The 13,413-nt window shown below is 40.7% G+C and overlaps 2 protein-coding genes across 7 annotated transcripts in view; both read right to left on the minus strand.

The window, feature by feature from the left end:
* THSD1 (thrombospondin type 1 domain containing 1) overlaps positions 1-6,301 on the minus strand; it is a 27,191-nt gene extending 20,890 nt beyond the window's left edge. The window contains exons 1-2 of one of the 5 annotated variants that reach the window (XM_037799647.1): positions 6,163-6,301; positions 4,815-4,922 (exon numbers count right to left, since the gene is read on the minus strand). The gene's annotated coding sequence lies outside the window, so the exon portion shown is untranslated. Of the gene's footprint in view, positions 1-531; positions 996-4,814; positions 5,557-6,137 lie in introns of those variants that run through there. The other 4 variants (XM_037799646.1, XM_037799645.1, XM_037799650.1 and 1 more) reach the window with 4 other exon arrangements.
* VPS36 (vacuolar protein sorting 36 homolog) overlaps positions 5,696-13,413 on the minus strand; it is a 56,061-nt gene continuing 48,343 nt past the window's right edge. For both annotated transcript variants that reach the window (XM_037799651.1, XM_037799652.1), the window contains exons 11-14: positions 10,804-10,868; positions 10,120-10,204; positions 9,095-9,171; positions 5,696-9,006 (exon numbers count right to left, since the gene is read on the minus strand). In XM_037799651.1, coding sequence (XP_037655579.1) covers positions 8,913-9,006; positions 9,095-9,171; positions 10,120-10,204; positions 10,804-10,868 — 321 coding nt within the window. In that variant the 3' untranslated portion in view covers positions 5,696-8,912. The remainder of the gene's footprint in view (positions 9,007-9,094; positions 9,172-10,119; positions 10,205-10,803; positions 10,869-13,413) is intronic.

Consider the following 13,413-nt stretch of genomic DNA (forward strand, 5'->3'; position numbering starts at 1 on the left):
TAATTTTCTCTGGGGAAATAATCTGTAGTCATTGACATCCCTCTCACTGCGTTATAGCTCACCTGCTAAGAGCATCCAAGTATATTCAGCACCCAAAAGATGAACTTTGCAAAACACCAAGTCTCTTATCTTTATGGCACATCCTTAAGTGTAGAGTTTGTTATTTGCTTAATTTCATGGAAGTTAATAGCCCATCTGGATAATGTATTTTCACATTACTTATCTGGTCAATTTACTACATTCTGCCAAACTTCCATGTCGCATTGCGCCATGTAGACCAAAACCCTCCTTGCCTTGCTTCCACAAATGTGCTTATTAAAATCTCTCTTGCAAAATTGATGAGTATTTGGACTGCCTCATATTTTGATGCCTAGGAGCTACATGAAAACCAACCAGCCTTAAAAAAAGAAAAAATCCTCAGAGCATTACACTTCAATGTGAACTCTGTGTGGCCCTGCTTCCCTGCTTTAGGGCAAGCTAAAGAGGAAACAGATAAATAAAAATTATCACCCTTTATCAGTCTTCCAATACCTGTTGTTGCTAGCATGCATAAGGGGACAGATGATTCAGGCAGCGCTCTTCCAGACAGCCTAGTAGGGTGCCCTGTGGTTCAGAGTGATTTGTGATGAGTGATCTGTTATAACACTTCGCTGTAACAGACTAGAGAATGAGGTGATGGACATTTAAGGGCCAGATTTTTTTTCACATTCAAGTCTTGTAAACTAGGGACTAATAAACATAACCAAATATATATTTTCTTAATATTTACTTTCCCTTCACTGTCCACAATTAATATATTTTAATAAGTACATTTATTTTCCAAATATATGTATGTTACATCCTTTCGGGTAAGAACAGAAATTAATGCTAACTGAAATAACCCAAACTTCAATGACAAGGAAACTGGTGTGTTTCCATTAGCTTTCCTTTGATAAGAGTTAATTGCACAAAGGAAACACTACTTCCTGAAAGGAAAGCAAAGATCTGAAGTTAATTATGCTGATTGTTAGTGCTACCCGCCCCGCCCCCCCCCCAACACCCAAAGGGGGAAAAAATCAGTTTGCTGGAATTGGCTGCAGATTTGAACGACTCCTTTCCTTGAACATGGATAGGGAAAGGTGAGGCCCTTGCAGAAAGCATCATCATATCTGAGGCAAGTGTGGAGACTTAGGGCAATTAAAATGTTTTCTTTACAGTCACTGATACTCAGTAACCAAAATAAAGGGAAGCAAAAGATCCCAAAAGGTGAATTTGCTTCTCCCAAATTGCTTGCTTCCCCATGACAGTCATTTTTTAAAGCCCCAAAACACAACTGATGGTGTGATCATAACACATTTTTCTTCTCTATGAAAATGCCCAGCAGCATGTAGAGTTGTGTGATCATCTACATTTAGAGTACTTGATAAACTGAAAGAAAATTGAATTATAAAATAAACCAGACTGCCACCTGTAAATCTTAATATGGATTTTTAAAAAATGTTTTCAGGCTTCAGAATTAAATACTGAATTTTTACTAGCTTAACCACCAATTTGAAGATGTTAAAAGAGCACCCCAGAATGGAATGGAATGCTGGGTAAGGAGCATTCCACCCCCACCCCCAGAAGATTGCATGCCTCTTTAATTTTCTTTTCTTTTCTTTCTTTTTTTAAACTTGTTTTACCTTGCTTGCTTATTTTCTTCCCATTGGTTGTGCCCAATACCACAACTGGCCATTTATGATGTCTGGCTTGAGAATTGTTTTAAGAAGGTAAGAACTTAGGCATACTTTAAGCGCATTCAAAAATACTCCTGTATAGCATTCATATACATTAACATTTACAGAAAAATTCTAAATGCATCAACTGAGGGGGAGAGGAGGAGGGGCGGGAATATTCTCAATGGCCAACGGCATCGCGCCAAGCTCCTGACCCTAATTTTTGCTGAAACCAGCTAAGATAAATGCTTCTGTAATCCTCAGTGTCTTTCACAGCTGCAGAAATAAATGAATCACTCCGATGTCCATGGGACCAATGACTTGTCAAGGAACAAAAGTTTAAAAAGTTAAAAGAAGCAAAGCGATTTTCTCCCTTGTAACAAACATGCACATGCTCGTGGGTGTATAATACTAATATTTATTAGGAGAAAATTCCTAATCCCAAAGCAGCTCATGTAAGCAGGCTTATGTATAATTCAGTCGAGTCTGCTCCGCCCTGATCGCCAGGGCGCCGCGCGCACCCGCCACCTCTTCCCGGTTCTGGAAAGGCCCAGAGGTCAAGTTCAGGCTTGGAAATCAAGCCTTGCCCCTGTCGTCAGCATAAAGATATCTCAAAATAAGGATCGTTGTTGAAATGCTTACTTGTCACACTGCTTGCATGCTCCCCCGCCCTCCACTCGTAGGAAGGATTTAGTTTTAGAAAGCAGCCAACATTCTGAAAAGCTTAGTATCCCAAGACGCGATTTTTCAAGTTTCCAGAGTCCCAGTAATTTTGTCCCAACGCCCAGCTTCGGGCAGTTTCACTCCCTCGGCAACACCTGCGCGAGGGGAACGCCCGACTCAGAGCGCAGTTGGGATTCCCTGGAGAGGAGACAGATGGCTTTTTAAAGCGTGTCCCCTGGAGAAGGAGGCGGCGCAGCAGGGAGCGAGGGCGCTGGGCTGGGTGCTTCCAGGGTCCGCCTGCCTCCAGCTGGTGCTTTCAGGCTGCGGGGAGGCGGCGGGCTCCGGAGCCAGTGCCCGAGTCCGACGGCGCCGCCCCCGAGGGACCCCGGCGCACACGCGCTCCCGCAGAGCCGCGGAGGGGGTCCTCTTACCTCTCGGGTCTGCCGGAGCGTGCGGGCCTCACCGGCCGCGGGACAGGGCGCCGAGCATCCCGCGGTGCCGGGACTGCACGCCCTGGCCCCGCCTGGCGCCCCTCCCACAGACCCGCCCCCGACAGCGTGGGGAGGGCGGCACCGGAGGGCGGGGGGATTGGGGACGCCTGGCGAGGTCCGCCGGCCCGCCCCTTCTGGCCAGCGCAGCCTCTGCCCCTGCCCCAGCTCGCCGCTGCTGGACTGGAAGCCGGGCGGGAAGCCTGCGGGGCTGTCGAGGGCCCTGCGAGGACGGGGCGCAACCCCAGTATAGGCAGATCGTTCCCCAAAACACACACATACTTCCGCAGCCGGTACCCGGGGCTTTAGGGTGAGCCAACAGTGTCTCCTGACATTTCATATTCAATCACTTCTCCTTGCAGTGTCATTTTTCTTTCTTTCTGAAAGACTACCAGAGTAAGTCACTGACATGGCATAACGTGTGGGCTCCCCCTTCCCCCCAATTTGGTTTCCCAAATATCATTTAAGAATTTCAAAAGTAAACAGTTCAGATAAAGTCCATCTTCATTTTCCTTCCCCTGGAGCCTTTATTGGATATTTAATTTCAATTAAAAATAACTAAACATTAAAAAAAAAACCCAAACCCCCACAAAAAAAAAAAAAAAAAAAAAAAAAACTAGTCTCCAAGTGTTGTCTTTTTTTAAAGGAAAACAGGATTGGAGAGAAGCTGTTTAACAGTTGCATTTGTTTTGAGTACACTGTAATGCATAATAATTTGCTATTTGCCTTGCTTTTACACAAAATACACCATTAAGCAGACAACTAATTTTCGGTTCTAGAATCAGAGCACCGTTGTGGCTTGCTGGGACGGGATGACTGGAAGAGACCCGAGGAACTTTCTGGGGTGACAGATACCTTGTATTGGTTGGAGTGTGAGTTACATGTGCTTTTACAGTAGTCAAAATTCATCCTACTAAGATCTGTGCATTTCACTATATTATTTTGCCTCAGTTTTTAAAACTTTAAAAAATATACCATTTGCAGGCCCTTGAATCTATCACTTCATCTCTTAAAGGCTGGCACAATTATTCATTTACATGATAACAGAAGTACCTATCTTGTCAAATAATTCATACTCGTAGTACTAATTAAATCCATCCAAAGTTTCAAATACAGCTTTAAGGTTATCATCCAATTTTCCAGCAGAATTTAATTGGGAAAGCTATGTTTTCAGTTTTATAATCATGAAATTATTCATCGACTCAAGTTGTGATTCCTTTTCAAATACTTGCCCAATTCCCTGGCATTTTCAGTTCTGACGGCAAAAGCTCACTGGAAAGAGCAGGCTTTGGAGTTAAAGAAATCTGAATTTAAACTCCAGTCTTGCCTCTGTAAACTTGTGCAAATTACTTAATCTCTCCTTCTCTCCACTGTAAAAGGCACTACAATAATTACATTGAAGTTTTGTGATAAAGTGACAACATATAGAAAGCAACTTGCACCCCACTTTTCCCAGAAAGCCACTCTTGGTGGGTAGGAGAACCTAAGTCTAGGTCCTTGTGGCTGGATCAATTTGGTCAGTTTTTAAAAAACAGCTTTGAGTTGCTTGGTGATTTTTGTCTAAATTAGAGTCCTTGCCAAACTATATTACTCTCTTTACTGGGCAGTTAAGATACAGTTTAACCTTTTCTAAAAGAAGGGAAATGAAAGATGAAGGGAAAAAATAAAGCTTTTAAAAGAACAGTGGTATGTCTTGTCAGTATTGAATTAAAACTAAGATGGCTGGCAAGATATCTTCAATTCTCTTTTTGGGTTACTGGTATAGTGATCTTGTGCAAACTGTAAAATTTATACACTATCTCTCTCAATAACTCGTTCATACAAATGGGGAAATCTCTCATTTCCCTAGGTAATACCCTGAGATAAAAGCTGTAACTAATACGTGATGATTAGAACATGAATGACCCTATTTTCACACTGTGATGCAACAGCTTATAATAATAAGACCTTAGAGGTGTGTACAACTTGCCTTTTCTGGAGTGCTTCCCGCATCATGGATATGTCCCACATCATGGAATTTGAATAAGACAGCGTGGATCTCAGACAAGCTGAGCTAGGACAAATCTGGCTGAGAAGCCTTTTGGGAAGAGGGGAAAGGACACAGATTTAGGTTTGCCTGTCAACACATGTTGTAATCCCCAAGCCACTCCATTCACTTAATACTGAACTAGGAATCTACCACGTACAATCACTGATCTAGGCCAGTGAGAATTCACAAGAAGTGCTATACGAAAAGTTCTTGAGCTTAAAGGAATCCATTTTCTCTATTTTCTGTAGCAAGAAAACAATTAGAGGACAAGACAAAATGTAGTCAAGTTTATGGGACAGATAGTAACTCATACAGAAGTTTATAAATAGGAGAGATGCGGGCCCAGAACAGAGACTTTCCAGAGCAGGTGGGACAGGGTGGTGTAGGGGTGAGGCACGTGAGTGAGGAGGAATAATGAAGGAAGTTTGGACAGACAGAAAGCTGTGTCCCAGGGGCGCGAAGGGACACAGCTCCTGCTCTTCCCTTGACCAATATGTGCTTCTAACGCCTTCTAGGTTACCAGGCTCCTCTCCCACAAAGCCTTCCCAGGTCCTTCCATCAGAACCAAAGGCTCCTTCCTCTGTTCCCCGCGGCATAATCCTTGTGCCCCTGCCATGGCACTCACTTCGTTGGTCTTTGATTAAGGTTGCTCACACGTCTACTTCCCCGACTAGGCAGCCCTCTTCTTAAGGGCAGTGCCCCACAAAGTTCCTCACACAAAGGTGACATGTATTCAAAACGATGTTTAACTGAATTGAGTTACGGGCATTAAGGCAGGATAAAATGGAGACAAGTTATAAATGTCTATACTTCGGAGTTCATTCACTGAGCAAATATTTACTGTGTGCCAGCCTCTCTTCTAGGCTGAGGATATATCCATGAGCAAACCAGATATAAATCTCTGCCCTTGTGCAGCTTACACTCTATATTCATCATGGGGGATGAGATTAGCAATAAGCTTACAGAAAAAAGAAAAAAGACATGCACATTTAAATAGTAGCAGAAAAAAGAAAAAAGACATGCACATTTAGTGTCAATAATATAATTATTAAAACTTTTATGAAAATATACTGTTGATAGTCTTCAATATATATTATATTCACTATAGTTGTAATATATCCATACACACATATCCCTCTATAGCGATGTAACTGCAAGACTATAGATACTGAATTTTATTGGCAATTTAAGAAATTTTCAAGGATAATTTTGAGCACAGACTCGATTTTGTCTCTAAAAGCACAGTCCTTATAACCTAATGACCTTGTAAGTTGTGACTCTACTGTACCAAAATGAAGACTGAGACTGCTGGGCTAAGGAGATCCAACTTAAGTATTTGAGTGTGAGAATGATGCTCAGTGATGAGTCCGTGTTCTGGTCAGATTAGTCTGCTACCAGGGAACAAGAGATAGCACGTTCACATGAAAACACATGGGCAATTAACAGTGGACTTCACATCAAGAGTTTTTTGAAACTTCAGGAACCATTCCCATTCTTTTAAAATAACCCAAACAGGAAGGGCTTGATGTTATAAATATTTATAATCAATTCTGGATTAAAAAGTCTAAAAGAAGAAATCTTAACATACTGGCTTATTCTGACTTTAAGGTTTATCATTTTCATATATATATTTTTAAAAGTACTTAAAAAGAACACCAAGTTCGGAAAAATCGTTTTTTAATTTTGCAATAAGTTTACTATATATATATACATTAATACCAATCATTCAACCCTGAAAACAATCTTCACTTATATAATGTAAAAAAATTTTTTTTCTTGACAATAAGTGACTAGAAATATTCCATTACCATAAAGCTAGAAATAGATTTTTTGCTCCTCAGAGCAAGGTTAGGAGACCAAAAGTAATCATTATACCAGTGGAAAGCACCAAGACAAAACTTTTTTGCACTTAGGGCCTGATTGGTTGTGGTTAAATATGACCTCTACCAATAGTAAGACTAGAATAACAGCTTATTTGGAAAAAAAAAAAAAGATAATAATACATACAGAGGTCTAGAAACAATGAAGAATGCCCACTTGAAACATAAAACAATAAACCCAATCATACTTTTTTTTAACTAATGTGACATTTTCAAAATATATTCATGTCACTTTTCTTCCTCTTTAATTCACTTTATGCAATTATGATTGTGCCATTTCCGTTAATCTGTTGTCACACTAAAGCAAATCCAGTAAGTTATGTGGATTTGCTGTAACTATTACATCAGAGCTAGATCCTCTAGTTCCATCTTAATTGCAATTCATTCCAATTGGTGAAACAGATTATTTACTTATCTTTGTAATTTTTAAAAACCTGAGACAGATGAGATAGTGTGTGAAGTGTGTGTCTGTGTGTCTGTGCGTGTGTGAGACAGAAGAGTGACATATACAAGTTGTTTACACAATGGCCCAGCTAATCCCTGACAGGACTAGGCAGCCAGACACTCAATTAGACCCAAACAAACCTGAGGCTGTTCACTGGGGGAATTAATGGATCGATCATGCCACCGAAGAATCAGTGACAGGTTTGGAAAACAAAGCCTAAAGTTGGATATACAGCCATGCTGGAAGTCACCAGGCAGTGACAGTGGCTTTCCAGGCGGGGTTCAGGACTGACTGTGGCTGCCCCTGGAGGGATTCCCTGGGTTGGCAGCTGAGGATCCCTGGACCCTCCCCAAGGGGCCCTCTGCCTCCCTCTGGGAGAACGTGACAGGGATCCCAGAGCCTCAGCCCAGGTGTCTCTCCTCCGAGTCCCCATGTTTCTCTCAATGCAGGCCCCTGCAGAGGCATGGCACATCGAAGAACCATCACCACCCTCTCTTCCAACTCAGTCTGAGATGGGCGTCCCTTTCTGTGCCCATGGGGGTCCCTGAGTTTGAGGCAATGCCAGCAAACTGTATGCCATTTAGCAGTGACATATGGAGTCAGGCACGCCACTCTAAATCTCAAGCAGTCGAAATTCAGTATTAGACGTTCTTGTTATCTCAATAACACTTTTTAACAAAACAGTTTCTCCACATAACTTACAATATGCAGGGCCAAGAACAAAAGAAAAATTTGCTGAAATGTGATAGAAAGATTTTTTAAAGCTCAGTGCTGAAATTCCTTAAAGGAAGTAAGAAGAAACATTTCTTTTCTGTTTTCTGTTTCCTTGCCCTTGGCTTTGAGGTAAAAGAGCACTAAGGATCTGAGGTTTCTGTTAAGCCAGTTAAAGGTGCCTCCTGCCCAGGGACCCATCGCAATCTCAGAGAATGCCTGGGCTGTCTACCCCCCAAACTTGAAATCATGCATCTGGGCATGTCTACACAGCTCTTAATTCAGTGTCCAAATCCACAGCATTTTTGAAACAAATGGTATGGTTGCATTCTTTAAATGCCAGCCATGAAATCATCACTTAAAAAAAAAGAAATTAGTCATATTATACGTTCATAATCAAATAAAATTCTCTCCTTATTAAAAGGTACTTTATTTGGTCTGTTGAAGACATGCCTATGACTGTTTCTGAAAGCCCTTAGGAGGAGCCTGACACTGCATTACGCAGTTTGTTATTTGTTCCCATGTTCTCAGGTTCTCATAAGGACAACTTTTTTCCTGAAGATCCCCCAAATGGGCTCATTAGATACAGGGAAAAACTTCATTTAGAATTCAGGGAATTTCTGTTGCATGAAAAACACTGGTCTAACTGCCCAAACATGCAACTTCTCTTTATCTGACCCCAAGAAATAAATTCCCTTTTATACAAATGGTCAGATTTGAGGATCAAATTAAAATTCACTGTTTCAAGTTAAACTCTGAGGGTTCTACACAATTATGACATGATTTTAAATTCATACTGGCATTCAATTTTTTGTATTTTCCTATTTTTATCCTAAATAAGCTTCGTGGACCATAATATTTAGGAAGAAATTAAGAATTTTATATTATACTTTGAAATTCCAATGAATTCTCAGTTTATCAGGATTTATCTCTTAGCTTAATGCCATACAACTTCTACATGATACAAGTATATGGATAAAAAGTATTTCAAATACAAAGTCCTTAGCTCTGTGTCATAAATAGATTTGGATAAAACCGCAAGCCTTCCACTGAGTCATCTCGGCAAAGATGGCCCATCTTCTCTGCAAGAAGCAACCTAAGAATAAAAGGGGGAAAAAATCAATCAGCTATCCCATTCAGAAATACACAAACAAATTGTAATGAAGCATAAGGACCTTATTTACCGTTCTTTGGCCAGCAGGACAGACATTCCCACAAGCTTGGCAAACTCTTCTGATGTTAAGGATCCCTTTTCTGAAACCTAGGAGAAAGGGACAGCAGAAAAAAAATGTGATAATTTAGGACATCTGGGTACTAACCTATGGAGAATGCCTACCATATTCCTAGGAAATAATTTTCTGGATTTTCTTCTAAAGTCCACAGAATATTCATGATTGAACTAAATCTTCTTCACTAACATTTAATTTAGAAGAGCTGGTAGCTATAGAACAAATATAGTAGAAGGTAAAATATCAAGATGATATTTTATCAGTAACAAAGGCACTCTACTAAAGCGTTAAAAGAACTAGTCTCTATTCTGAAAAGAAACGTGTAACAAAATTTAATTGAATGCATATTACATGCTCCAATGAAGAGACATTACATACAGGTTTAGTTTAAAATATGTGGTAGAAATATCTACGATCTTGGTGTTTTCATCCGGTTTAAAATAAGATGTATAATAATGTGAGTTATTCAAATTATACGGGCTCACCACAGAAACTGTGAAGGCAGTAATATTTCAAGTATCCTAATGAGTAACACAGCAGTTTGGCCCATAAAATCTGTCTAAACTACAATTGCTTTTCATATTTTTTGAAGCAATTCTTTCATGAAACAACTTGCGATGTTTTATAATGTTGCTTATGTAGTTACTACTGAAAGAAAAAGTTCAATTAAGTGTAACATTCTAATTAAAGTTAAAATCTTGTTCTCAACACTAAGCTTCAACTGAAGCTTATTTATTCCTCACTAACTAATTCTCCTTATATATATGATTTTTATGAGTGTCAATAAACATGAGTTTCAAAAGAGCTTTTAAAGTATAATTTTGAAAGCTATTTATTGTTAATGATTAACTGTTTTTAACTGGGTCTGAAACATTACATTTCACTACAGTCAAATTCAAAAGGAAATCCTGTTTCTCAAGTTTCCATACACGAGTCTTCACAGCAAGCGCTAATGACTGAAGGAAGCTGGGTCCACGTACTGTCTCTAGGGCTGAGGCCACCATTTCCTCCTCCTTGTGGGACTGAAGCTCAAGTACCATGACGCCACTGTCAAAAACTCGGAGCCTGAAAACCACAGATGGGAGAACAAAGCAATGACCTACCTATGATTGTCAGTCACTAAGCAGGAGCCAACACTTTTTACTTTCTTTTATGCCCAGGTATGAGGGCAATAGTAACACAAAAATAACATTTAAAACATTAATGACCACCAGCAACTATGGCATAACTAAAACTCATGCATAAAAATAGTTAATAAAATTGTAAACTAGAATCTACATGTTAAAATACGTCTGGCTACATTTTTTTGTCCCTCAGGATAAGAAAAATGCAATTTACAGCTCAACAGTCACACTTCTAAGTCTCCAGAGACTGAACACAAAATGTCCAGAAGAAGAAGGGCTGGTTATTCTGACCTCATGGAACGAGTCCACATTCTTGTCTCATGCCCCAAATTGACAGTCTGACTCCTGGATCCCTTATGACACACACAGCCCTGATAAAGATGGAAGCTGAGATGACAGAGGGTGCTTCTGGTGCCAGATGCATTCTGAGCACAGCATATAATTTCACAAGGGCAATATTTTGGCTCTCCACGCAGTATGGCAGATGTGGCAGGGCTCTCCTGTCTACCCTACGCAAACATCCTGTGAAGGTTCCTTTACCTGAGAGGTAATTTCAGTGCTTCTAGCATCTTGCATGCATTCACTAAATCTTCTGGTGAGAGCAACTAATGGGGAAAAAAATTCAGTTTCCATTATAAATTAATAGATCAATGCTATATAATTATAATGATCACCAAAACAGGAGAGGAAGTAAAAAAATGACAATTTATCAAGGATTTTAGATGACTTAATCACTAGAAGTCACAAGAGTTAACAAAGGAGTAATGAATGTCCATTAATTAAAGAGAAATAAAACAAGTTACATATACAATTTTAAATTTTAAAAAAGTAAAAAAAGTTATAATATAATAATATACTTTTGACCAAGTAGATCCAAAATAGTATCAACTCAACCTACACTCAATATAAAAAGTTACTGAGATACTTTACACTTTTCTGTTTTTTTCTCTTTTTGGCACGAAGTCTTCTAAATCTGGTTGTAAATTCAGCACATCTCAACTAGGCTTAGCCACGGTTCACAATTCAAGTTCTCACTCACGCAGGACGCAAGTGTGCCACCTTTAAAGTTTGGCACAGTGAGGTGGTGACAAGCAGGCCTCGGAGTCACACAGATTCTAGATGTACATCTTAGCTTTGCCCTTTATTAGCTTCTGGACCCTTGAGCAAATTACTTAACCTTTCTGCTCTTTGGTTTCCTCATCTTTAAAAAGGGAATAATAATACCCACCTCCTAGTGTTACTGGGAGGATTAAACGAGACAACATACACAATGACTTTCACACGGTGCCTGGCATAGTTACAACGATGACAGTGATTTTATCTTGGAATTTTAACAGTTTGCATTTGTTTCTGCTTTCCTGATTGCCAGGCATTTTTGCAAAAGCACTTTAACTCTGTTAAGGAAGGTTGTATTGTTGTCTTCATTTTAGATATGATGAAATGGCTCAGAGATCAAAGAACTTGCCCATGTTCGCTCAGTTAGGAACAGATAAAATAGGGCTCAAACCCAGGTGTTTTTACCCGAAGATGGGGCTATTTGCAACTCCACCACACCAAGGCTATCCTAGACTGCCTCACCTCCACATTAACATCTCAACTCCTTAAGCCCTGTGACTAGCTGGGTGCTCGATTAGGTGTTGGGGAGGGAAAGTGAAGTGGGTTGAGATGGCCTTCCGTCCTTGGATGCTGCTGGAGGAGGAGGATCTCAGGCTGCAAGAACACAGGATGGAAGAAATTTGATCTCCTAACCTTTCAGAAATAAATTAGCTGAACAAAAGTCTCTGAATCTAGTAACAGAAAATACATGCATAATAATCCACCTTTGATATCTTAACACTCACACATGTGTATGTATGTGTTTTATTTGATCATTTGGATGAATGAGTTACATAACACAGTCATTCCAACAATCATTTTTAGGTAAAAACTACTATCTAGATACATTGGAAAACAGAGATACATCATACAAGAATCCTTCCTTTAAGAAGCTAACAGCTTCTTAAGGGAAATAAGACAACATATACATGAATAACTCTACTCCTGGTAAAAAGGCAGAGGAGAACAAGAGAGCCCAATACAGTGCCATGGGCATTCAAAGGACAGAAAGAGCATTTCTAGCCAGCCAGGCTTTGTGAAGGGGGTGGTGCCTCAGCCATACCTTAAAGGGCCCTAAGATCTGGACACTTAGAGAGCAAAAGGACAGTCCAGGCAGAAGGGATTATATAAATAAAGGCACAGATATAGTAAAGTACAGGATCAACACAGAATTAATTAAAACAGGAATAATTCAGCTGTGTTGGCTGAAACACAGGGAGTCACAAAGAAAGTTTAGAAGCATAGTCTGCAGGACAATCATTGAGGGTAATGAGGGCTAGATTATTCTAGCCCTCAACTGAATTTCCCATGTGGCTAGTGCAGACCCACTGAGAGTGTTTGAGACTTTAGGCAGATCTATCTGACAGTGATATAAAACTCAGTGGAGAAGGGAGAAAATGAAAGTAGGAATACCATGTAAAAGGCCACTTTTCTCATTCAGGGAAAGGGAATATTTCTGTGCCTGAATCTGCGTGGTGGGCAAAGAGGGAAGGGGCAAGAGCGTATCACAGACATGTCAGGTAGGAACTGCTTTCTAACAGGTGGCACGATGAGAGATGTGCGTCTACCCCAGCTGCCTCGTTTTGAGCCCAGGTGACTGGAAGGATCAGAAGAGCAAAATGAGGGAGGGAAATGGGCTCACAAGCAGAGCAGGCCTGGAGAAGAATGAGCAACCCAGATGGAGTGGTGGCAGGGCGCTCAAGACAGCTGCTGGGGCGGTCTGGTATGAGGACTATGAGCCATGGCTCCAAACTCCGGTCGACTGCTGGTTCCCGGTATGGCCTTGGTCAAGTTATTTAATCTTCCTGAGCCCCAATTTCCTCATCCCCAAATTAACCCCAAATGGGGACCATAAAATTAGCCACCTCACGGAGTTACTGGGAAGGTAAGTGAGCCAAGAGGAGCAGAGTGCTCAGTAGCGTGCCTGGTGGAGTGTGAGTCCTCTGCAATGGCAGTTAGGACACCTTTTCAAACAGGCATCCAGAGCAGGGGCTCAGCTTCTGGGACTGGAGTGAGGGATGGAAAGATGTGTGTGAGTCACTTGCACGGAGGTGG

Source organism: Choloepus didactylus, chromosome 12, assembly GCF_015220235.1.
Source record: "Choloepus didactylus isolate mChoDid1 chromosome 12, mChoDid1.pri, whole genome shotgun sequence".
In the NCBI taxonomy this organism is placed as follows: Eukaryota; Metazoa; Chordata; class Mammalia; order Pilosa; family Megalonychidae; genus Choloepus; species Choloepus didactylus.